The sequence below is a fragment of the Necator americanus genome, chromosome IV, assembly GCF_031761385.1.
Source record: "Necator americanus strain Aroian chromosome IV, whole genome shotgun sequence".
Taxonomy (NCBI): Eukaryota; Metazoa; Nematoda; class Chromadorea; order Rhabditida; family Ancylostomatidae; genus Necator; species Necator americanus.
In genome coordinates this window covers 6,968,597-6,995,846 of record NC_087374.1, presented here as the reverse complement: position 1 = coordinate 6,995,846, position 27,250 = coordinate 6,968,597, and the positions used below count along the sequence as shown (strand labels likewise).

Here is a 27,250-nt window from a genome sequence, read left to right as displayed (position 1 = left end):
TTTGTTTTTACTTTAAAATGCTGGATTCGGGAAGTTCACAAAACAAAATCCTGACCTATTTCATTTCATCTCGGGAAAATTTGATGTAATTCGAATTTTTGTGAAGGTGTTTGGCTACAGAGTCCCACAAAATGACGAGTTTGGCCATGGACCACACTTCAAGTTGCAATCCTATGCGTCATAACGGATCTGTACATCTATGGGGTGCACTCGCTACTCCTCAAAACCTATTAGATTCGGGGCGGGGGTAGCGCAGTCGGTAAGAAGTTCTAGCTGTGTCTGCACGATCAGTCGTTGGTTCGAAATCGCCCCGGTGTCAACCAAGCTTTTCACCCGTCCCATTAAACTGGTGCCAGACTTGTCTACGAGGGTAAAAACACTGAGGGTTAAAGGCATCACCCCACGAATCTGAGGGCGGAAGGAGTAGTCGCAGACGGGAGAAGAAGTTTCCGTGATTCCGGCTTTCTTCTTAATTGCCGTAAAAAACGGCCCGAAGATACGGCCTCAGGCTGGCGCACTATTTTGTACAGTCGACAGAGCGCGCCAGCCTTGCGCAGCGCCGCATCTTCCGGGCCGTTTTTTACGGCAGTTAGGAAGAAATGGACGGAATCACCCCCTTCTCCATAGTCTCCCATCCCGTATACGAATATTCCACCTGAAATCTGCACCACCTCAGATTCGTGGAGTGATGCCTTTAACTAGCCCCCGTAGGTCACTCTGTGCAGGCTAAACACGTGTTCGTAAACCTCAAACGACTCTGAATTGAAGCGAACGCGTTGGCGAATCCTAAGCGGATTGATTAACGCCGGATACTTCATCCTTTATCTCTTATTAGATTCAGTAGCGTCGGAATTCCATACTTTGTCAGCGTGCAACGTTCTCTGCTGTGAATTATCCATATTACCTCAATTTTATAGCATTCCTTTCCTGAAGAAATGCTTCCCATAATCGAAGATTATAGATTCTTTATGCTGAAGTTTTTGGCGGGATTTTTCTTTGCGCTTCGCCGCAACGGATCGTAATCCTCAATTGCTCAGTGGCGCATATAATGCTTTTTTTCTCGACTAATAGCTCAGTAATTATGCAAAGTTCACGCGATCCATTGCGGGGTGTTCCCGGATGCAGCTGCAGCGGATAGCAACAGCTCTGCAGCCGCCAACGAGTCACCACTGCATATAAACAAGCCGTTGATCCAAGTTTTCTCGTTTAAATGGCAGTTGTACTTTTAGCGGGACGGACGTTTTCTTTTTTCCCACACCGAAATTACATCAACACGAAACAGACATGTCTGCAGTTTGCGAATTTTGCAAAATTTGCAACTTTTGCTCTTAATTGTTATGTCTTTCGGGAAAAGTACTTCCACATTAAGATTAAATGGGTTCTAGAAACATCTAGAACATCCAGAAATTAGGCCACGGCCGAGATACGCTTTTTTTGCGGTGGGGGGAGGGGGGAGTTCGAGCCAGTCCCCTTAACCGGCTGATACGTAGCCTTACGGGGTGTGTGTGTGCACTACAATGATCTCGGAATGATTTCTCTCGTCTGTGCGTGTGTGTGTGTATGTATGTGTGGAGAGAGAGGCGCGATCATTATTACAACACGACGACTGAACAACTTACGAGCAATCGATCTACGGAATCGCTTTATTGTCCGGGTGAAATCGCTTCGGACATCAATCGCCTCTCCACCCCGTTTTCAAGTGTTCGTGTTCAATTCTGGATTCAAGGAGAGATTTGCTGGCTTTATTGAACGTGAAAAAACCCTGGGAATTTCCTTCCGCCTTGTCAATGTCAACGATCGCCGCGTTTTCGTTTTCACTCAACAACGCCCTAGTTCTGGATAGCAGCCGTGCTGGATAAGAGTCGCCAGGTGTCTCGTTTCTGTACGTGTGTGTGTGATCTCCAGTTAGCCCCTTGCATCTCACACGCTCTCTGATCCGTCGGCGTTCGTTTTCCTCCTTTTTTTTCCCCTTCCGGGCCGTCCTGTCACGTCCTGCCATCTTCTTTTTCCCGAATGTTTACGGGTTAAATCCGAGAGAGAGAGACGTCGAGTTAATCCGGATAAGACGTTGCTTAGATGTTTTCGATGTTTTGTGAGATGAGAGTAACATGAATAAAGATCAGGCACATTTTTGACCGCTATACGATTCCTAATCGCCTTCAGATTTTTCTTTTCTTTTCTTTTTTCATTTTTCCTCACGATATCCTCCTCCGAATAGGGACAGCTTAAAACACTTATATATGTATGTACTTTGTGGATTCATTGGTGCGGATTAAGCGCAAACTCTGCATGGAGCTGTCTTTTATGACGAGATTTCTCCTTTTTTCCTCTCCTACATCATCTTCTATTCCTCCTCGGCCAAATAATCGTTGAAACGCGAATCTAAATATCCAGCAATAACAAAAAAACATCATGAATTTTTCATGAGAATCCCGATCAGGTTGTTTGTATGCTGTGCCGGCCCGAATGAAATGTCGTTTACTGCGAATGGGTAACTTCTTCAAAATTGTTAAGGTGAAACGAGAACCTAAGCATACGTATGAAGGACAATTATTCCAGAAAATTTCCCTTTGAATTTCCTTTTCATTTCCTTCTTCTACTCTGTTTTTCGGGATTTTTCCTTTTCTCTAATCTCCTGCGCTTCTTTAATCGTGCATAATTGTCCATAGAATTCGCAAAAACGACGAGCAACTCCACATTCCGCAGAACTTTGATTTTTTGACGCGAAAAATCACCTATGGAAACCCGTGGATCCGGGAAAGGATCCAATTATGACCACATCACGATACTATCCACCTCTTATTTCTTCTGAGGCTTCTCTTACTTCTAGTGGATTATTCCATAATGTAATTATTCCTCGAAGCGTATTTTTGATGTATGTTCCGGAAAAAAGGGACTTCGGAAAAAAAGAGATTATCCTGAAATCAAAGATCGTAATAATGTCTCGCAATACGACGTAATTACCCCCGTCCATCCATCTCTTCGTCCGTTAGATCTGATAACTCAGAAATTTACTCCCGTTATTGAAAGCATATCATTTTTCTAGTGCATCTACTTTGCATTTTTGAATTTTTAACAAAAAAAAAAAAGAACCAGAAAAAGATATTCTTCTTGTTTTCAGGATATATTAGGGTTTTGTGTAACGTTAAAGTTATGTCAGTGATCTAGAATATAGCTGAATGTACAAATAGTAAGCTGTCGATGTAAAATTTGTTAATATTTCCGGAGAAGTTTTGTTCGCGACAGTTTTATTCATAAAAATTCCAATAAAATAAACGAAATAAATCTAAATATCCGAATCGTTTTCTTCGATCAAATATCTCCTTTTCAATTACCTCTGCTCATCCTTGTAGATCCATTCTCGAGCGGTTTTATTCAGTTTAGGCTAACAGCCTAAGCGATCTAGATTGATTCAACCAACTGCTGCTTTATTATCTATTATTTATAGCCGTGCTCAATTATCCACGGTGAAATTTCCCAATTTTCCGGGAAATCGCTCCAACATAGCAGCCGTTGACATCTGTCAACGCTTGAATGATTGAAAGTTTTCATTTAACCGTTGCCTCAGGGCGTCAGCCGGGCCCGCCATTTCGGAAATAAACTGAAATTCGATAAGCACACACACACACACAGACACCGTGTTCGTGTGAAACGTATTTTCTCGCCCTCGCCGATCCGTGCGCGGTCCCCACACCCCACCACGACCACCACAGGATCTGAGGTCGACTTGCTCTGCCTAGCCGTCTTATCGATTGTCGTCGTCGTCGTCGCATTTCCTTTTCCTTCGGGGATGACACCCAATTTGGTAGGATGACACATTTCGGGAGCATCCGTTGTTGACTAACTTCTTCCAGCTCTTTTTTTTTCTTTTGGTGATTTCTTCCCATGAGTAAAGTTTCAGTCAGGATTCAATTTTTCTCATCTTTAGATTTTATTTGTTTTGTTTTGTCGCAATTTTGTTGTTTACTACACAAATGTAAAACATTATATGCTATTTGGGGCACTCAGACATCTTTTTGATCATCTACTGACCATATCTACAGAAGTATTTCTCTTTCCATCATAAAAACATATGCATGAGATGTTGTGACTCATTAGAATTATGATTTTTTTCCGGAAACAGTGATATTGCCCTCTAAATTGTAAACATAGTGTTTATCCACTAAATTCGCATGTTTTTATCCATAGAGTATTTCTAATCGTCATAGAACTAATGAATTGCCACCACTTTTCTCTTTTTACTATTATTTATTTATTTTATTTTTCTTCCAACACCTCTGCTCGCATTCGGATGATTCCAAAGATCGAAGGATGTATCCACTATGAAAAGCGCAGCGAAAAACCATGAAGCTCTAAACCACTGAATTCTCCCCGAAAATTTGCAAGCATTGGTCTCCTTGGAGAACCGCAAAAAAGGGAATCCTTGGAGATTTCAAAGTGAAATATTCGAATAGGATGGAAAGAGTCTTTTTTTTTCGAATGACAACTCAACATTCAATTCAAAACGACTCTGCCATTTTCAAATTTCAAATAGTCTTTTTTTTTGCAGAAAATGAAATTCCCTCAATTGCCTTTCGAACCCATACATATTGAAAACAGCAGCAGAAAACGAATTCCTAGAAGCTCAGTCACCGTCTTTTACATCGAATAATACATCTATTACGTATTATTGAACTACTGTTCCAAAGCATTCCGAATAATAAATACATATTATTAATTATTGATCGATAAAAATGTTAGTGATTGGCATTTGGAGCGTTAGCCAAGATAACAGCTAAGCGGCCAATGATCATTCGCGCACAATTTCCGTTACTTCCTGACCGCTCACTTCAGTTCTCGTAACTCCTCCTGAAAAGTGTCAACAAATGTTAAATTGGAAAAGATGGGCGCATACGAACACAATTTTTTGGGCGTAAACGTCCCTTCACTCTTATATAAATGTTTACTCACAAATAGTTGTAGAATCCTGTTCTCGATACTGATCTCTTTGATGATTTCAGGAATTCTGTGGGGTGGAAGGGTATAGCGAAAACTATATTCCTAGAGAAAATAATTATAAGGAACAATTAGAGTATTTTCAAGGGGATATCCTTACAATATTCTAAATTAACTAGCCTCTAAAGCAATTACCGTATGGTTTGTTAAATTTTGTGGGTGAAGCGGTCGTTGAAGCGCTGACAATTAAATAATGAGCAAATATATACTGTAGATAGGGATTTTTCTTTGGAAAAATGTGGGTTGAGGGAAAGGGGGGAGGGGGCAACCGTGTCCTTATTTCTGGAAGCTCTATCTCCTTTCTTTCTCTTCGTAGTTTTAGCCTACATGTCATAGATCCTCCAAGAGTAATGTTTAGATTTTAGGGCGCCCGACTGACTTAGTTGTTTACTTCTAGAAATAAGATCGCGGTTGAGTGCCCCCCTCCCCTCCCCCAACACATTTTACTCGGATGTTTGTCAATTTTTCTGATTGTCTTGAGGGCACATCGCAAAATCCATCCTAAGACAACAATTCCCTACCCAAGGGATATGGGAGGGAAGCTTCCGATGTCCAGGATCGGCGGCGGTTCTGTTCAAGACCGCCGGCGGAAACAAGGCGAAACATGACCGGCAATATCCTTCCAATACTTCCACTCGGGAACCTCTTATAGATCCCGGGGTCAGGTCACGAGACTGAGGTCGAGTATTTCTGGACCTTTCACCTCTTTCTTTGCTGCCTCCCTCCACTCCCCAACTGAAGGCTTGATACTCAAGCTTCAAAATTTAAAAAAAGAAAATACTTTAGCATTAGGTCCCTATAGGGACGTCCTTGCAATTGGAGCATGTTTTCCACTCTTCAGTCTTCCTACTAATCCTATTATTGTACAAATTGTCATTGATTATGTATATTATTATAATCATAGTGCTTGAGCTTTTCTTCCGATAGTTCACGTTCTTCGCAAATCCTTCATGCCAGCTGTGACGAAAAGACCCCAATTAGCAGGACAAGCACCTCTTCTTATCGTTGCGAGAATTAGGTCATCTTATTTTTCAAAGGGCATTCAGTTGCTGCAAAATGTGTTTTTGAACAGCTTCTATATTTTTGATGGATCCACAGCTGTTCCTGGTCTTATTGTTGATTTCGAAATCCTTCATGAATTCTGCAGGAACGAATTTTCAATCTAATCCTGTTTCTCTTTGATTCTGTGAATCTCCTCAAGACTGCGCAACACATCAGCTCGTTTGTTTTGTTTCAAAGACGAGAATGATTCTGTTACTAGGAATTCTCTTTGTGATTCAAATAATCAAGCATATTCCAATTCAAAGCATGAATTATTAGGTCATAGTGATATAAAGTTCTGCGTAGTTGCGTAAGCGACTGCGCTCGAATCGGCGCGGTTAAGCTAGCGGTTGAGGTCGCGGTGGGACCATAGTGAACTGCAGCTATGAGTCGCGCTATCAAAAATCTCCCATGTGCCCTAACCGCTGCGCTACAGCACTACGCTTCAATCGCAACCGCTTACGCAACTGCACCGTGCGTCATGTCGTTTTGACCCAACTACATGAACACCCATTGTCGGGTCAAAACGACATGAAGCTCGTACGCAATTGCGTACGCGGCTTCTCGCGAGGTGCTTCGGTGGAGCGTAGCGGCTAGGAGCGTGGTGAAACCCTTGCTGGTACCACTCGTCGCTGCAGTTTGCGACGGTCCCAACTCGGTCCCAACTGCTGCCTCTACCGAGCCGTTTCGAGCGCGTACGCAAATGCACCGCAACTACACTCGTGGTTCATGTCGTCATGTTTACCCGACTATATGTTGATTCTGTGATCTTTATAATCGGCGCCAAGCGGTAGCACGCAGGCCATCTCCGATTTTGTCATAAGAGACTGAGGAGATAACGTTAGTCAAGCAGAGAAAGAGCGTGCGTTGTGGCAGCTGCGTTGCGCTCATGTGGTTGAACCCTTCTGACAACTACTGTGTATGGTTGCGAAGATATGATCAGACAATCCAGTAAACTTGGCAAACAGGGATTTGGCAACCCCTCTCAGCTTTTTTTCTGGTTTCAAACTGGCACCAATTTCTAGAATATTCTGGTGTAGTCTAGCTCAAGTGGACGTGAACAGCAAGTTTCCTATTATTCTTCCCTGTTGCTCTTAACGAATTGTTCCATTCTGTTATTATTTCAAGATCAATAAGTACTGTATATATCCTTGCAGGTATCCACTAGCTATGTATTACAAAGGACATATACAATATTCTATTGACTTGTGCTTTTGATTATTTTTATATAATAAAATGCCTGTGTCCGGCGTTAATGAATCCACTTGGGATACGCCACTGCGTTCACTTCAATTTTAGTCATATATAAAACATTGAATTGAATTCATTTTATTTATTTTATTTATATACGACTTTATTATAGATGAATATTACACTACATAAAAGATCCTATTATAGATAAATATTATATATTATAGTACATTTTATTGAAAATCCATAAAATACTTTCTACTTCCTTATCGTAGTTAATGCTTTTGATTATTTCATAAACAAACGTTGTTTTAGACTAGATTTTGTAATTTCTCCAACGAGATTCCACTTCTCATTAATTTTACCATTCTGCTTTGCGCATTGCATGTTAGTCCCTTTACAGATTAGTGCATTCCCCTTAATTCCACTCGAACACTCAGAATAATGAATAATTAAGTGGAGAACTGAGGTCGTATGACCACGAACACAAACGAAAAGCACTTTGAGCATTCTTTGCTGTCATTTTTAGCAGTTTCTTGATTATTAACCATCCTATTCTATCAGAGAATAGTGGGATGCATCACGAAGTGATAATGGGAGTGTATGAGCGATTTTCCGAGTTCCGAGGATCAGTAAGGCTGACTTCCACAACCCCACCCAAGGTCCAGCACTACTAATGGCTGCCCCAAGCTAGAAGTTACTAGGCTCGCTTCAGAGCCAGATGTACCATTAATCAAAAGTAAGAAAGCTGCCGTTAAGAACTAACCGTAGGCTATTCGTCCCAGGACCTTGGTATTAGAGCTGACGCGGGACCACAGCTCGTCCTCGACTGTGAATTATAGTGCAATTTCGAGGATCGTCTCGAAATTGCACTAAGATTAGCAGCAGGTATAAATTGGTGTGATTAATTAAATAAATTAGCATTCTTGGTCTATAGGTCTGCTATTTCGTCCTATAGAAAGTACAACCATACAAAGTGGCGTCCTTGGTTTATGGATCTTCATCTTTGTCCTCAAATGGAAACATTTCTTTGGGTTACATAGTGGAAATAATTGGACAATTTGTCATTGTTTTTTTTTTCTAAAACGAATATGAAGATCCAGAAACAAAAAGGTTATTTTCTTTGTTGTAGCTTTTTTTGACTGATGTGCATTTTCACACGGAACGTCTATGGTAAACGTATTCATTTATATTTCCGTTGTGGTTTTTTTTTTTCCTTTCATTAGCATTTTGTAGCGAAGAGGAAAGGAAAGAGGCAGGAGAGAAATGCTTTGGTTATCGTTGACGTTGGTGTTAACGAGGAGGAAATTTTCATCAAAAAATAAACCAGGTTATTGAATCAGGCGTATACATAGTAGCGATAATTAACAACTGCCAGGAATAAGTGATTGAGTCTATCGCGTGTGCCAGTATTGTTATTTTCCCATCAAGCGCAGGTGTTTCTCATTAGAAGAGTGTTTGATTGGGGAAAAAAACATAAGGAATGTCATATGGATGGATGTTTTATAGTTTCTCATTTTTCGTCTTTCGACTCCTCGTTTTCCCGACACTTCGTGTAGATTATCAAGTATCTGTCGCTGTCTACACTCTTTCTTATCCTCTGCTCCTTCGGAAAGAAATTCCCACTTTTCTTTCTACTGAACTGCTTCCAAAACTTCGCACTTAAGTATGTATGGTAGGAGAAAGAAGAAGAGACCGATACATGGAACTGAGCTCTTTTTCAAATAATTTATTATTTGCCTGCGGCGAAATGGAATTGGTGGGAGGAGGAGAGTACTCCAATACTGCCCTAATCGAATTGCTAATTAGAGCACAAAAATCGTCCTTAGCTGTCAAATGCGGATTGGGAAGAAGCCATATCTTACCCCATTTTTGGATCTTCCGGAAGCACTACATGATATGGCTTAGCTATTCACTTCCAATAATCCTATTTGGAAAGTTTGGTTAGGATAAAACATTAGCAGTTCCAACTCTGTCTTTTTCTTCTTTTTTTCTCTGTAGCATTAGTTTACATGTCATGGATACCCGAAGACTAATGCTTAGAGCCCCGATTAACTTAGCTACTCACTTCCTGTGATGAACTGTCGATTGATGAACTACTGCCTTTTCAAATGGGAAAGCCATTTGACAATTAAGCAAGATTTTTGTGCTCTTCGAACGTTTTTGCGCTTTAACCGATTGGCGATTGGAGCAGTTTTGAAGTGTCCCCAAATTACCTTTTCGTCTTGTCTGCTATCCCTCTTTTGTATTGTCTCTGCATAATTTTTTACATTGTGGTAAATAACAACAGTTTGCTGGACCCTAATCCTAGATGTTCAATTCTGTTATTTATGAAGTAGGTTAGACAGATATGGAGCTGAACACCTAATAATCTTCCATGATCGACTAACGAAACCTAGGTTTAAATTCACGGCTATAGTCGCGCATATGAACGAGCTGCAGCTCGGTGCGATTGCGTAAGCTGCTGCGCTCGAAGTGACGCGGTAGAGCTTGCGGCTGCGACCTGGGCGGAACCTTCGCTTGCTGCAATCGCACTGCAGAAGTGAGTAAGGGTACCGTTTATGTATCGACTGTACCAGATTTCAGTTCGTTTTTGACCGACTATACCTCATTTGTCTTCTATTTTATTTTCCTTTCTGCTTCTTCTATTATCTGGAACATCCCAGCTGCTATACAGAGAAAAATTAGGGTAAATTGTTATGGGGGAGGGAACGGAGCACTCAGTGGCGATTCCCCTATTTCCCCTCCCCCTATTTCTAGAAGTAAATAACTAAATCAGTCGGGGCTCTGAGAACTAAGCATTAGTCTTAGAGTATCTATGAGATGTAAGCTAAAGTTACTAAGAGAAAAAAAAGTAAAACAGAGCGTCCAGAAATAAGGACTCCACTGAGTGCCCCCACCTCTAACCACATTTTCCCCAAAAACTATTTAGTTAATTATGACCAAGGACGGGAGTAGCGCAGTCGGTTAGAGGTTCCGCTGCCTGCACAATCGATCGGAATTTCGAGTCCGCCCTAGTGCTCATCAAGCCTTTAATCCCTCTGTAAATTGATATCATACTTGTCTGGGAGGATAGAAAACACTGACTTGACAAATCGGCTAGTCACCGAAAGTCATTGTATAGGCCAGTTACACGTTCGTGACTTCAATCGATTCCGAATTGAAGTGGACGTGGTGGCGCATCCCAAACGGATTGATCAAAGGCATCACCCCACGAATCTGAGGTGGTACGGATTCCAGGTGCAGTAATCGTATAAGGGATCGTAGATTAAGGGAAGGGGGTGATTCCGTCCGTTTTTTGCTAGTTGTCGTAAAAAAACTGCGTGCACACAGTTGGCGCGCTTCAATCGAACTCCTTGTAGAAAACAGCGCGCCGAAACGCTCAGACACTTTAATTAATTATGACTAACTCGAATGTAGGAAAGCGAACAAGGCGAGGAATTTCTGTCTTTTAATAGAAATTATAATAGAAATTAATTCCTGCTGGTCAAGCGGGGGTTTAGCACAATTGGCTGCGACTGCGCTGTCGATCGTTAAAAACCCGACGTTGGCCAAACAAGCTTTTCCTCGAGGTCGATAAATTGGTACTAGACTTGTCTGTAGGGATAAAAACACTAATTGCATACTTCAGCTAAGCAGCACAAGTACATTATTATAATGTCATCACATAAGTGTTAATGAACCTCAGATTTCTCTAAGTGGGCTTTAGCTTCTCCAAACGGTATTAATTTAAAAAAAGCATAATTCTCATAGCACATGAAAAGGAAACGTTTAATTGAGATGAGTGCTTCCATAGTTTTGCTTTATGGATGTGTACAATCTTCTAGGATTCTCCATGGATTCATTTGTTCAGCTCTTAACATTTGTGGACTCAACAACTTCTGAATATTTGACGTTACAAGAACGTTTTAGAAGTGGGTCACGAGAGAGTGTGGGGAAAAAAGCACCATTTCCCAACTAGAAGAACCCAGCAACTTCAAATATTCGATTTTAGAAAAAAAATGTAATTACGTTCTTCTAGTGGGAAACTAGAGAGCCAGTGCTTGTTCTTTGAAGAGAAAAAAAAAGTTGGAAAGGGAGGAAGGAAAGAAGCAAAGAAAGAAGGAAAGAAAAAGAAAGAAAGAAGGAAAGAAAGAAGGGAACTAACTCCGTTACGAATAATTCCAATTAACGCTCAAGTATTTTGATTAATTCATGTTTGCAAGATTTTTCTGTACGTTGACGTGATCGATTCCTAAGGTTTCCTTTAAAAAAAAACCGCGTAGACAACGTAGTAGACGAATTCTCGAGAAAGTTCTACGTCGCGGCCAGACACTGGTCACACGAAACGATTTGCACTGCATTTCTTGTGGTTCGCCTCTTGTTTTTCTCGACTATTCTCTCACGAAAATTCTGTCGATACTCCTGTTAATATTCTTTATTGGATTCCAACTCGGGATACCCCCGCTGAAGGTTTTCCTTTGTTATGTTTGAGGACGACTTAAATGTCGCCTTCTACGAACCGCATCGCTCAAATTTAGTAATTTAGAATGAACTAATTTGCCACAGACTACGTATATGTTGCGTATCGCTTGATCCAATAGTTTCCTACTTGCCAGGAGTTTCCTACTTTTTTTTTACTTTTCTCTTTTTCTTTCTACTCATTTCTTACTGTATCCACTGTATTTCTTGGGAGATAGATTTGACCATAGAATGTATACGAGTTTTTTGATTTTACCCTAGAATAAGTATCCGTGGATATTCCTCATGTTGCCGCTCTGTTCAATGCCCGAATAGTCGTCCATCATGCGTTGCTCTCGCTTCGTTCAAAGTTTGAAATCGATGTCTGCCAGCGTCTTTGAAATGGATTCAAGGAGGAGGTTACCGACTTTTCTCACCACTTCTTACTTCTTACTTTTTGTGTATGAGTTAAGGCTTCTACTTAGATACTATTTTCCTCAATTAGGGTGACTATAAGAATTTAAGACATAGGAACTAAATGTAACAATCATTCGTCTCTATTTACTTGACATTTGTTTCCATTCGATTCTATAAAAAGGGAGGGCCGGTTCCGATGACGATGACGAGACATTAGGCTCCACTTAGACCGCTCTCACTCACACACTCTCTCTCTCCCTGTATTGTTATTCTTCTTTACAGCATTGTGTGTTTTAATCGATCATTCTTCTTCCCACTTATTGTTCGAAGTTACGTGCTATGTTCCGCTTCTTTGCTTCGCTTATCATTCCTTAGGGATTCACATTTTCGGCTTAGAAGCACTATCGTTTTTCGTACGTGAAATCATTTCAGCTACGTAGGACCGCGATGACTCATATATGTATGTACTTGATAGATGCATTCTCATTCATAATACGCGCCAAGGTAGAATCCATGAGTCACTAGTGTCTGTGTATCATTCATTTTACTAGCACTAGTACCTTAAAAGCTTTTTTTTCTGTGCTTCTATGTTTCTTTTCATGATTTTTCGGTGCAACACGCGATTAAACAGCATGTTGCACTATTTTAATCTCATTTCTTTTGCGGGCAGCTGTTCTAACGTCAAACGTTATCCGTAAAACAACGTTCCAACGATTTTCTTTCGTTCTTTCTTAGATCAGTACAACAACGGTCCTTATTGATCTCTGTTGTCGGCGCTTTCCGACTCATTTCACCGATAGCGAAAGAAATGTGCCGGCAACTTCTATGACGATTTTTTTTTTCGCTTCAAATCCCTTGATGTTGACGAATGACTAATGAGCCACTTTAGTTTAGTTCAGCCACACTGGATTTGTAAGCTCAGATAATCTCATTTCTGTATGACTGGTTACAATCAATGTTTCTCTCGTGGATAAGAATAAAGAAAGAAAGGAGAAAAAGAAGAATTTACACATTTCCCGGGTTTTTTGAGGGTGATTTTGGATCCTGTTTTATGATTATGTTCACTGTATCATGGTTGCACCTAACATTCAAAGAGCGATCCCGGGCTACCGTCGTCGTCCTTCATCCCAATTTTCCACTTCCGGTCTTTCATCTTCTCTCACATGTCATGGCGTCAATTTTCTCTTGTCTACTGCCGGTTTCGGTTGCGTGCTCTCAGTTTGCTTCTTTCTAGAATTGCGCCGTTAGTCTGCCTGCTATCTTCCTCCCTTGCCAAATCAAGTGCAAACCGCTAAAAATAGTGTGGAAACGGAGAAGGAACAGAGAGACCCCCACATTCGCTGCCACTTTCAACTATCACCAACCGGCGATTATAGTCTATTTTCTTGTATTTTGCGCGCCGTAATTGTCTTCGTGTCTAGCCGTTTTGTCAATCAATATTGATCCTGAAATCTTTGCTAGGTTCACATTCGTATCCGCAAGTCTGCAAAACCTACGACGATAAAACGCTGAGGTTGTGCTGAATGCATTGATCGTCGACGAAATCACCACTCTACGCTGGCTTTTGTTGGTGGAAAGTGTGTGAGCACAGCGCGCCTCTCAGACGCGCTGGCTCTTTGCCTCAAGGCCCGTATGGATACGAAAGAGTTCGAATTTCGACCCACCAAAGAGGGTGCTAGGTCAAAAAGTCCTGGAGTGATTGGGCGTTTGAGCAATTTTGCGAGAAGTAAGACGCGTCATTCGCTCAATGAGAAAACGTCCAACTCGACTACATTCAATGAAAAGCCGAAAAAGGTGAGTTTTAGTTGCCGCTTAGTAGATAGACAGGTTTTGGAGGACCTTTGTTGCACTTTATGTTTCAATTTGGGCTTGATTCGGAACAATATAATTAGCTAAAAGTGCAGAAATCGCATACGCACATTTCGCTTTACAGGATTGGTGAACTGGCCACTTTCATTTGAAGAAGAAACCTTGTTCACTAAAATAACATAGGATCTGTAATAGTGGGATGTTATCTATATAGCATAAGAAACCCGAGGAAGGATCCGCTATAAGTTCTCGGTATTACTATCGTCCTGGACGAACCAATAAGACGCAGTCAAACTTGAAAACGAGGAAAAAAGGACGAGCAGTCCTATAGTCCGTGCTGCGTTCCAGGTGTCAGCGAGATCTTCGCTGCGGGACGCTCATTTCCCGCTGCAACGACACAGTGCTGAAAGTAAGCGTCCCGCGACGACGCCAAAGACGTCGAAGTGGAAATGAGGTGGTTTTTCACCGGACGCTCCCTTCACTTCAGAACGTTTTGAAAAATCAGTTCACTAACTAGCTCTACTTCATCACTTTCATTTCAAAATATCAAAACGTTATTTTCCCATCGTACGTCGACGTTTTCACGTAGTATAATTCGTGCCAACGATACTTTTCGATGTGTATCAGAGTTCCTGTTCAGCTTCTTTGCCCTAATCTGGTATTCTGTCATTTTTAATTGAATTTCAGACCATATTTTGGCAATTCACATGCCATTTCACCTTTTTTGCACAGGAATCGAATATACTATGACGAATTTTGTTTGCAGTTGCATATGCATAATGTATAAATGAGTCCGCCCTGCCAATTAAACACAATATTTGAGGGAATTTCTCGATGTTAGGCCCTATCCAAGAGTGCATATAGTTTGGAACGTAGTTCTCAAGTAGATAACTACGAAGACGCGGGACATTCCCAAAAAATTAGGAGATCAGATTGAAGGGAAACGCTAGACTAGTCACACTAACAGACGGAGCAACTTTTTACGCCCATGAAAGCGGGAATTCGGACTTTATCGAGTGTAAAGAGTTGCTTCCTCGAGCAGACTAATCTGCATGTTCAGACCCACCTCTTTTAGGAATAGGAGGAGGTTTACGTCATCGCTGCATCGCTCGCTGTCCCGAACCCATCGGAGAGAACCCATTATCGGGAAATTTCTGCAAACGTTGCATTCACTGAAGTTACACTTCTTAATCGAACCCACACCTTTATAGTCGGGTCAAAAAGATGAAGCTCAGTGTATTTGCGTAAGCGGGTGCTCTCGAAGCGGTGTGGTGGAGCGTAGCGGTTGCGGTCGAGGGGGACCCTGTCTAGCACTACTCACGACTGCAGTTCGCGATGGTCCTGTCTCGATTCCAACCGCTGCCTGCACCGCGCTGCTTCAGGCGCAGTGGCTCACACAATTGCACCGAGCTTCATGTCGTTTTGAATCGCTCAATCAACAACGAATTGTTCAATATTTTGTTTTCGTTCAATTTGTAGCGTTTCCCATGGTTTTCCTATTTCTTTGCTCGCTCCCTCACGACACGGCACACTGGCCACCTGGTCGCGACCACTACAATAAAAGGGCACTTTAAGAAACGTTTTGAGCAGAGGAACAGAGAAAATTTAGTTGGGAGACCGGTGAAATATCTCATCAAACACTAGGGACTGAACAACATTGCAGCAGCTCTTTGGTCATAAGCGACGACCAAGAGAACGAAAACTGTGACAATATCTGGGCACTATCATGCTTAGGAGACTATTTTCCAAGTGAAATTTTGAAAATAAGGATTTGAGATCATATACATGTAAGATATGTCGCATATAGATATCAGATAAATAGAATAGGAAGCATTTTTTTTCTAAACTTGACTTGAATTCACTAGCGACAAGACGTTACGACGCTTCAGTTGGCAGCAACTACAGGGATTTGATGACGTAAATAAACACTATTTAGTAATAGATGAATTCTATGATGCAACAGCAGTTCCTTGATGCCTAAAATATTAGCTTACAGGATCTCCATCGTGAATTCCAAAGATGTCGCGACAGTCACGATCTTCGACTTGATCTCAGCTCAAACGACGTAAGTTTTTTTTTTTTTTGATGAACGCTTCAATTTCCTCTCTAAGGATTTTTACTGTTACTCAGAAAGTTCTCTTGCATTTCAGATAACATCGATACCTTCATCTATCAGGGATCTGACGCAGCTAACCGAGTTGTTCTTATACAAGAACAAGCTCACGCAATTACCACATGAACTAGGCAACTTGGTGGGTTTGAGTAAGGAGACTGGAGAAGTTGTGTAAGTGGCTGCGTTCGAAGTGGCGCGGAGAAGGTAGTTGTTGGAGTCCACAGGGACCCTCACTCGCTTATCTCATCGTTGCAGTCAGAGTTAAGCTAGCGAAGGTCCCAACCGCTAGATCCACCTATCCGCTTCGAGCGCAGCCACTTACGCAAGTGCACCGAGCTTCAGGTTGTTTCGACTTGACTACATCTTAGAATTTAGAATCTCTTCGTCTTCACTGCTCTATTTAGGTGTCACTACGAAAACTCGGACTGAGTGAAAACGCTCTATGTTCCTTGCCTGACTCACTTGCCTCACTTACCCAGTTAGAAACGTTGGACCTTCGGCACAACAAGCTTACAGAGGTTCGTTCTTACTCTCATTTTCTAGACGTTCTGTCTCGCAGTTGGAGTAAGAGAAAAGATGGAAGAGGTTGCAACTACGTTATTTTCAAATATATATATATATATATATAACATGTCACTTTTGAGTTTTTAATAGAATCCATGATACTGTGAAACAATAAGCATTGTGAGCTGTATCTTTTTCAGATACCACCTGTAATATACCGCATAACGTCACTAGAGACGCTATGGTTACGATACAACAGAATTGTTTGCATCGACGAAGATATAGGGAATTTGTCAAAGTGAGTTGGTACAGATTTATTTTCCCTAATGAAACATTCTTCTTTATCATCTCGTGTATCACAACTTCGCTTGCTTTCTTTTTTTTACAATACGTTTCTTACTTCTGTACAGGGCAGTTTTGTTTGATAGTTTGGTGATTAGAGGCTTTAATTCCACAGAAATCCAATCAGATTCAATTAATTGTTAGGCCTACGCAGAACAGAACCAGGATTTCGTTAAAAAGGATAAGAAAGGAGTTTCAGATCCGAATAGATGTTCTTATTTATTCATATGCTTATTAATAGGGAACACCCACACGCTAGTTGTCACAGCCAGCTGCTTCAAAATGTTTTATTGCTGCCGTACTAATGAAAAGTAGGGGCACTCGACTTTTTTCGGCTCATCACCTTCGTTGAACAGGAAATCATTCAGTCATTACTACTTTAACAAAGACGTTTGCAATTTTCATCCGTTGTCAGTTGTTACGATATAGCCGTAATCTGTCAGTCGTCCATCACTCGCATAAGTAGGGGTGATCCCTTACCAATGCGCTGTTCTCGTTTCTACTTAGGAATTAAGAAACATATAAGAGTCCAAAATATTACAACATTGACGTATTAGTGGATCACGCCGTTCCCTCGTACCACCTGAAAAAAAATAAAGTGCAAATTGCTTGAAATCAAGTGTGAACTAAGTCCCCTCAGCTAGAGATCGCAATACCAATTGATTTAATGATTGTTCTCTTAGCTTGATACTGCGTGAACTCGAACTTAGAAGAATAATGTCGAAATGGAACCATCAGCATAAAGCTCGTCGTTCTGAGAGCAATTCTCCAGCTGGTGCTAAAATTGACCTCGCCCCTCCTCACTACTGAGTTATTGGCCACTATTTATCATAGTCGCTTCTAAAGCAAGAATAGCTGTTTTCGCCCCGATCTAGAAGTACGTGGAAAAGAGCGTGGACACAAAGAATTGAGCTATGTGGGGACATTTAATGATAACCATTCAATAACTTTCTTCCTACTTTTTCGGCCTTCTCTATTTTTATTCAAAATTGTTAATGATCGTTCATCGATCAATAAAATTGGTGATTCCGTTGGCCCAAAATCAGACGACTGTGATTTGAAAAAATTGAAGACCATGGGACCAGAGAACGAGAACTTCTGCACATCTCTTCTCCAGCTGCCCTTTTTTGCATAGCATTAATGTTTAAATGTGCTAGAGTTCTGGCTATTGCATTTATTCTCGGAAAAAGATATTATGCTCCTAAGAAACGGGCCTTTTTAGGCTCAAGATGATCGATCTGCGCGAGAACAAGATCCATAGTCTCCCGGCTTCAATTGGTAAAATACACTCCTTGGTTGTGTGCTTGTTGAGCTACAACCACTTGTCGCAGGTGCCTGATGGTATGTTGTTCTTTTAAACTTCTCTTAAACCACTTTTGAGAGTGCAGTTGACGAAGAAAATCTGGCTACTGGTTATATTCGATGTTTCATTTCTTTCTGTTAGTCGGTAAGGTTTCAAACATGATTCTCAGAAGTGAAAGCGAAAGCGCAGGGACATCACTTGTGAGTACAGGATCAATGATCTAGCGTTACTCTATGAGATAGCCGAGGACACCCGCCCGGGTGGTTCGAAAAAAAATGCATAAAGAGGATTTCATCTTCCGTACGGGTGTAAACACCCAACACACATCAAAATTTTTACTCTAGTACACGTCTAAGATTTGTGGTACTGTGATAAGCACAGAGTAGCTACGTTTGAGGGGACCGCGGCATATTAATAGAGCAATATACATGTTGAAAGTTTTCCAGAACTTGGATTGTGCATTAGCTTGACACAGCTCGATCTTCAACATAATGACCTCACAGAATTGCCAGAAACAATGGGTAAACTGAAGAACCTCGTTCGACTGGGTATCAGGTAATTGCAGATTTTAAAGACTCAAGAAGGTGTCCTTTACATCACTGCTTTTTTTTCCTTCTTCAACATTTACACACTTTCTTAGATATAACAAGTTACGATCATTACCTGCTTCTCTGGAAAACTGTACCCAGTTAGAAGAGTTCATCGTAGAGGGGAACCATCTGCAAACACTTCCGGTGAGTTGTTGGAGAACACGTTTAGTTATTCTTGGCCAAATGTATATTAGACAGAGCTACCCTAAATTCTCTCAAAAATTCGCAATCTCTTTGTTGCGTTCCATTGTTCACCCGATATACAGTACTATCGATCAGACCAGATCGTCTAGAGGTATTATATTGACAGCCAAAGAGATGAGGCACAGTACATGTCAGAAGTATATTTAGTAATCACTAAATATAGTTCTGACATGTACTTTAGCAGCGTCCGGGCAAATGTAGAAGTCATTTCATAAAACAGGAAACAGACGAAAGAGATACATTTTCTGAATGCAGCTGACTTTTTTCCGTTTAGGACGCTATGTTGACTTGTCTTCCTAAGCTGAGAACCATTAATTTATCTCGGAACGAGCTCGCAGGCTTTCCACAAGGTGGCCCTCAACAATTTGCTGCTGCTGTGGTAAGTCCGTATATTTCCCAAGGTTCTTTAGGTTTCAAAAACGAGAGTTACGGTCAATCTAAGTTCCAAAGTTTAGAGAAACTTTGGAACTTAGATTGACTGTAACTCTCGTTTTTTTTCAAATATGATTTACAATGTTTCTGAAAATGTTTTTCCATGTATTTTGAAAGATTCTATGTCGGAATTTTCACAGTTAATGTAGATTGTACCATTTCTTTCCGTATACTATCTTACTGTTCTCTTTTGGCTTATTAACATTAAATTAACACTAAGGGAGTGCAAAACCATAGCTTTCTAAACTGCCAATACCTCAAAGTCCTTGAGTTTCGAAACTCCCAATTTCTCTCTCTCTCTATCTCTCTCTCTCCCAGAAAAAAAAAGAGCCAAAATTCCCTGCTAATTGCTATGTAACTTTAAATGGAGTATGCAATATAATCCTCGAAAGAAAAGTTATCGTCGACCACAGAAAATTTCTTGGTAATTCGTAATGAAGTACAAACACCGTGGGCTTCAACCAAGAATTGTATTGTTTTCGCATAGCATTGCTTAACAATACACTATTATTGGGAGAACTTACAAAAGTATCTAGCAGTAGAGTTGTCCGCAAAGAATTTTCAAGGTTTCTGATAGTAATATTAATTCTGCCTTATGTCGTTCCTCAGTAGTTAAGTGCTTTCTGTTTACTTAACCCATAACTTATTAAAAGCAGGAGTTGATTTTTACCTGGGGCAGTATGGCATGCTTCATTTGCTGTTTACCAAATCACAAATCAGCTGGACAGTATATAAAAACTGCTTCCCACTTTACAAGAAAGGATTTCATAGTTTCGGGATTTTCCAGTATTCTAAAGTTATCTGCAGGTCACTCTTGAATGACACAGAGATTTTTGCTGATATAAGTATGAAATAGTTCACACTCCTACGGTTACCTTAGCCCACGCTACTAGGCGACATATACTGTAGTTCATCATAACATTCAGCATAGATCCTATTACTACCATCTTTTTTTCTCTGTTTTCCTTAGCTTTTCATTCGACCTGTTCTTTCCGCACTCACAACAAAAAATTTGCTTTCTCGTGCGGTTACGTAGTTTTTGGACTGTATAGGTAAGCAAGAGAAAAAAAAAGAAAAACAAAAAAAAAAACTAAGATGAAGTCAATACATTATAGAAAGCTTCAGAACTTCTATCATAATTTCATCACAACGACTGATAACTTTATATTCTTCCAGACTATTAATATGGAGCACAACCGGATTAGTAAAATTCCGATCGGTATCTTCTCACGAGCAAGCGGTCTCACAAAGTTGAATCTGAAAGAGAACGAACTGCTCTCATTGCCTTTAGGTAATTATTGAATAATTTCTTTTTCTATTCCTTACTATTTACTTATCTCACTGTAATATTTTACCTTAGATATGGGAAGCTGGACTTCTATTACTGAGTTGAACCTTTCAACAAATCAATTGAAAGTTCTACCTGAGGACATAGAGAAGCTTGTGATTTTATATCTTACAATATTTTTCCGTCTAGATTTTTAGTGGAAGTCAAGTATTTAGGTAAATCTCGAGATCCTGGTTTTGTCGAATAACCAGCTTAAGAAAATGCCAGCGCAAATAGGAAATCTAAAGAAGTTGCGAGAGCTTGATCTGGAAGAGAACGATCTCGAAACGATCCCAAGTGAAATAGGTACCGTTTGACTATGCGGTTTATTGCCTGATTCAGTAGCAAACGTTAATTTTCCCTGTAATTTCTTGACTTATAGGATTTCTTCTACAACTGACAAAATTGTGGGTGCAGTCCAATAAACTTGTGAACCTACCCAGAACGATAGGTAATCTCGCTAGTCTTCAAGATTTACGAGTTGGTGAAAATTCGTTGTCGTCTATACCCGAGGAAATAGGTGAGTTATAAAGGGAATCACCCTCTCTGAAATCACTCAGTCCATTCTTTTACAGGTCACTTGGATTGCTTGAAGTCATTATATCTAAACGACAACCCCTCGTTGCACAATCTTCCTTTTGAGCTGGCACTCTGTTCTTCGCTCGAAATAATGTCCATTGAAAATTGCCCTTTAAGTCAGATTCCTCCAGAAATCACTGCAGGAGGGCCTAGCCTTGTCATACAGGTAGGAGTTTATCTTTTGTACTGTTTGAAATTGAAGCGCGTTATGTTCACTAAGTTAAGGAATTAAAAATTTCACCATAACCTTAAAGAACTGGCCTTTGTTTTCCCCACAAAGTCAGGCAATCATGAATGCAATCTTAAAGAGAGCGTATCACGAAATTGATGTAGTGTGTAGTGTGTGGAAACCTTATGGAAGATATAGAGTTCGAGGTGTAGATTAAGTAGGATCCGCCTTAATTTCCGCGAGGTACGTCAGGACACCCCACTCCTGTACATGCTCCAGCTCAGGTGGTCCGTTCTCACGTACCTCGTAGGAAGAAACGTCGTTTCTCTTGTCGTTTTTCAGGACCACTAGGAAGAACTGAGCATGACCCCGTAGAATTTCTTTCCATTATTTTTGTATCAAACGCTACAACACAAATAACGTAGTATAAAACGCTCATCTCGTAATCTACACATCGAATTCTATATTTTTTCATCAAGTTTCCACACTACATCAATTTCGTGATACACTGCCTTTAAAGTATTTTTCTTCTTTGCCATTGACCTATCATTTTTGCTTATTTATCGGTGTTGTGTCTGCATTTATTGCCATGGTTTCTTGTAATATTCGACAGTGCTACACTCTGAAGCAACTGTCATCATCATGGAAGTGTAGTTTCACACTGCAAGACTGCCTCGTGATTTCGAAGCGTGTGCATACTATGTGTCGCAATAAACATGCTTGACAGCAGAGTGCCGAAAGTTGAAAAGAATTTTTGGGCCGTACGAATTCAAATGAGCTTGGAGTGTGAAGGTTGAAGAGATCAAACATTAGGCAAGAACCGAACTAGGTCTTGGACCAGTTTATCAGTTGTCCAGAGTATCGATAAGACGAAATCTTCATTTGCAGTAACAAAAATTTTCTCATAAATCATAGATTAAGAGCTCATAAACTATTTCTTTGCAGTATCTGAAAATGCAAGGTCCTTATCGAGGTGTTGTACTAACGCAATGACCCGTTCGCTCAAGGAAGGCTCCAACCTGCTTTTACAACCATTCTTTTGCAAAATGTGATATTCCTGTTCTACTTCCTTATATAGTCGTTTTGCATTCTATGCGCTTGGTGCTAGTCCATATTCGTTTACTCATCAACAATTTTAATCGTTGTACATCGTAGATCAGTTGATCAGTTGTCCAGTTGATGAAGGCGATAATGTAACCTCTGGAATCACTTCACCTGCTCCCCGCGATGTTTGTAATTCACTTTTATGCATTTTGCTATACATTTATGCTGATCAATGTTTTTTTCCATGTGTCACGTTATGCCCCCCGTCACGGGTGAATTTTGATTTGGGTTTTCAGGTGTATACAATTTCGTTTTATTTTTAAATAAAGTTGTTGCTACTGCTAATTCGCTAGATTGCAGCTGGTTCAAACATTAGAATGATGAGAAAAGTGAAAGCCGAGTACTTTTGATCGACGATAAATAGCAAAATATTTTCATCGTCATCCAAACCCTAAAGCATAATTTTTAAGAGTAATCTACGCGCCAGTACTCCATAATCCTCTAACCAGTCCATTTAGGGCGGAATACGCTGAAATGCAGTGTCTATCACCATCGTCTTTTACGAACTCTTATAAACCCGTAAAAAGTTGTACTGATGTAGACGTTTGTACCGTGACTGCACGGATTTTTTTATAGAGATTGTTTTCAAGATTGTTTTCACTTCCGCTGCACGGGTTATTTGTTTAATTCTCCGCAATTGTAAGCGTTTAAGTGCTGATTTGCACTTGCACAAACCGAAAAGAGTTCATGAGAAACAGTGGAACTAGTTCCAATTGTAAAAAGCTAGAAGTATCTGAACCAACTTCCGCTCGGGGAACACCGCAACCGTCACCTCCCATAGCATAGCTCTTAGTTTTGCATGGAGAAAATGTCTACATTTTCACTACACAATATTTCAGCAGTACAGAATGGAGAACAAAGAGATTAAGGTTAAGTTAACATATCACGAAATTGACGTAGTACCGAAATTTCAGGGAATCCGTAGAGTTCGGGTTGTAACCCATGGTGGTTCTGTCCAACTTCCCTTAATCGTCATAAAAAGCGGAGTGGAAGACCGCGTTCTTTCCTACGAGATATGTTGTCACACCACCCTAGTGCACGTGCCGCGTCCACGAGCGAGTGCTCGAAGACTAATGAGTTCTTCCTACCAGTCTATTTAAGTAAAACAAATGAATACGTTGCTGAGAGGACCGTATCGTGTTCAAGGGGAAGTGTTCTGGCGTATCTCGTAGGAACGAACGCCCTTCCACGCCGTTTTCTACAACGATGGCTTCTGCAATCTATTACCCAAATTCTACGCTTTGCTGTAGTTCTGTGACCACTTCAAAACAATGATACACTGCCTTTAATCCCCGCATTCATATGCGTGGAAGTGCTGATATGCACTAGTACATTTCGAAAATAATTCATAAACGATGGAAGGCGTCCCAATTGCACATTTGCAAACGTATATGAAGCTACTTTCGCTGGGAGAACATCGCAACCCTCACCCTTCATACCACATCTCTAGTTTTGCATCCAGAAAATGCCGCCTCCATTTCGGTGGGTGTCGCGCAGTCGGGTAGAGATCCGCTGCAGCCACGAGGTTAAAAACCACACTGGTGCCAATCAAGCTTTTGATCCCTGTGGGGTCGATAAATTGGTACCAGATTTGTCCGAGGGGATAAAAACACTGACTCGACACATTGGCTAGCCCCCACAAGTCATTGTATAGGCCAGTTATACATTCGTAAACCTCAAACGATTCTGAATTGAAGCGAACGTGGGGGCGCACCCCAAGTGGATTGATACCCAGTGACTTTATCCTTTATCTTCCATCTTTACATTACACAATATTTCAGCTATTTAGACTGGAGAACTAAGCTAACCAACTAAGAACTAAGAAGAGATCGGGTAAGCCCGTCTCCGTGAATCACGGCCCTCTGGCAGAATTCCTTCACTTTTGCTTAGAAATCAAGTGTCACCTGGTTTTTTCACTGATGTTGCACAGGATTGTGCCACAGAAGTGCCAAATTAAAATCACTATGGCGAAGCAATCGGAAAGTGAACAATGATACCAAATATAGAAAAATTCTCCTTACTCACAGGACTTGGGCCTCATAATAACAAGCCAAGATTTCTTTTTTGTCAAAATTTGAACTTTGAAGCTTCATTTCCAAAAGCTCGGATTCTAATAAGTTCTTCTGATTCACAAACTATATTAGTTTCCGTTCCTATCACTTGTGATCAGTTGGTGAAGGGCACAGCATTCATCAATCCCTGCAAGAAGCGACCGCGCGTTAAGTGCGTGTAAGGAGGGTCCCCCGGATTTTCGAGCATCCCCGATCTTGCCTCTGCAGACTAATTACCGATGGTGCGTATCCTGGAGAGATTCACCTTGGTTGCTACTTAAATAGCTGAGTCTGCTTATCTAACGCTAATCGTACGCTGCATCACCGGCTAGGATATAATTCAAGAGGTACTAAATTGTTTTGGAGATTCAAACACATACCCTGAGAATTTGTGATGTGAGGTGATCACAAATTTGTAACCGTACCAAAAGCAAAAGATATCCTAACATGAAATATGAGAGGAAGAGATTATTCCAGCTTTCAAGAGTACCGGAGATGAGGATTATCGTTATACTGTAAGTTCCAATTTTTTCCTTCTGCATGTATGTATCTGAATTCTTGGAAGAAAAAATAGTTCATTCAAAGTTCAAAATGGTTCACTTTGTTAAGGCTATCCAGACATTATTGTACGAAAAAAAATAGCGAAAAACCATAGAAAACAAAACGAAGAAAAATCCGGGGATATATATGTACAAAATAGTGTATGATCCATAACATAAGTTTTATCGGAGGGATTGGACATGCACACTCACCACCAATTGCGTTCAACCGATTGAAGTAACGTGTAACGCACGTTCTTGCCTTGTTCCCAATACACTCTCCCCTCCCCTTCCGCTCCGTCTCATCAATGCGCTCATCCGGTTGAACACGTTCGGTGCCAACTACATCTCGTAGCGCCCGGCCTCCTTTGCTACGATCTCCTGCGGAGCGGGTGCAGCACGGTCGCTAAGAGTTCCTCTGGGCCGCACCGTTGATGGTCCGAAACCGCCCTAATGCCAACCAAGCATCTCAATCCCCGGGGGTCGATAAATTCGTACCAGACTTGTCTGGAAGGATAAAAACACTGACTTGATTCATCGCTCGGCCCTCGCAAGTCACTGCATAGGCCAACACGCATTCCTCAACGATTACGAATCGCAGTAAAAAGAACGCGATGGCGCATCCGAAGTGGATTGATGCGCCAGAAACTCTATCCTTTTTATTATCTGCAGTTGTTCTGAGAAAACTGCAACAGTAGCCGTAAGATTGTTGAGGTGGTCTGCAGTAAACTCTTACGAAACCACGTGCGCTTCACTCAATATTTTCCTCCATTCTCAGTTCACTTGAAAACTAATTATTGCAAGAAAGACTAGTCAGTGGTGGACACTGTTACATTGGAGCTATGACGATGGAGAAGAACAAATGAACCATGCTAGAACCTCTAATGCATTGTATATCCCGTTGAGAGCTCCATATCCTAACATTCCGTATCGTATTATTTGGATGAGATAGTTTTTTCCGAGTGTCAAAACAAAGAGCTGCTCGCAAACATGTGGATTCATTGTAGAACGCTCCAGAATGAAATTGTTTTGATGTTTTTGTTCTTAGCATATCACAGTCAAAAATATGCAAAGTAAATGCAAACCTAATTAGTTTTTTCTCGAAAATCATTTGAATTCGCTTTTGTTTCTTCGTCTGCATTCCTTATCGTTACTTTGGGACCCCCGGTTAAATCAACCTTTCCAAACAAGCTCAAGACTTTCTCTCAAGCAGTTACGAAAAGTGAGAAATGAAGGTAAAAATCAAATTAGTAAGTGTTGGCTACCTTTTCGTCAAAAACAATTCATCTTAAGAGAAACATAGTTCTTCAGCTGTTTAACATCTTAAATCGTCCTCTTTCTTTCAATTTAATGCTTTGTTTTTCATTCAGTTTTTTCAGATGAGGATGAAAAAATTCCCACAAACAAGAGGCACCGCATAACATGATTAGAGAATAAGGAGAATTCCCCAGAATTAGGATTTAGTCCCAACTCTGACTTTTCTTATTTGAGAAATAACCTCAAAATAGCATTCACCGTGGAGTTTCCGATGGTCCCACCTCGATCCGCTAGCTTCACCGCTTCTCTTGCGCCGGACTTCATGTCGTTTTGACACGATTATAGTTGGATTATCAACAGGGCACACCGATGAAAACAAACAAAAGCAGAGAAAAAAGTGACGCGTTGCGTATAGCATCTATTAACGGTTCAATCGATGAAGGAAATACTGTTGCGAAAGTAAAATAATGTGCAATAATGGTTCATACCGAACTCAGAAAGATAGTGTTACCCGTGAGGCCAGTCATACGCAACGAGGAACTCCAAGTCAGGTTACACTATCCATTTATTTTTGAAAATTAATGAAAAAAACATCTGGCAAAGATATTATATTAGAGGTCTTTGTCATGGCATCATGATATTCTCTGTCAACTTTTCCACTACAAACACCGATGCATCAGATCAAACACTAAAATGACTAAATATGCACAGAAACACACAAGGAAGAGTAGGCACAACAAAATGAAAGAATTCTTGACGGTAAACACAACAATGTACAGTATGTGTAGGTTTTGATAATGAGGTATAGAATTCAACTGAGAAACATTGTTGGAGGATTGGTAT

The 27,250-nt window shown here is 40.7% G+C and overlaps 2 protein-coding genes across 2 annotated transcripts; one reads left to right on the top strand and one right to left on the bottom strand.

Annotated features, from left to right (window-relative positions):
* Positions 1–5,032: 5,032 nt before the first annotated feature.
* On the bottom strand, positions 5,033–5,329 carry RB195_000556 (uncharacterized protein; the record flags this gene model as incomplete). Its single annotated transcript, XM_064196969.1, has 2 exons — positions 5,033–5,040; positions 5,131–5,329. 2 exons carry the CDS (start codon positions 5,327–5,329, stop codon positions 5,033–5,035), a joined length of 207 nt encoding a protein of 68 aa, XP_064052850.1.
* An 8,387-nt stretch (positions 5,330–13,716) lies between these two features.
* Positions 13,717–22,449, top strand: RB195_000555 (uncharacterized protein; the record flags this gene model as incomplete). Its single annotated transcript, XM_013437101.2, has 15 exons — positions 13,717–13,878; positions 15,890–15,958; positions 16,044–16,145; positions 16,411–16,524; positions 16,711–16,808; positions 18,075–18,193; positions 18,602–18,710; positions 18,796–18,889; positions 19,224–19,328; positions 20,558–20,672; positions 20,742–20,824; positions 20,885–21,014; positions 21,091–21,228; positions 21,284–21,453; positions 22,402–22,449. The coding sequence occupies 15 exons, from the start codon at positions 13,717–13,719 to the stop codon at positions 22,447–22,449; spliced, it is 1,656 nt and encodes a 551-aa protein (XP_013292555.1).
* Positions 22,450–27,250: the final 4,801 nt, after the last annotated feature.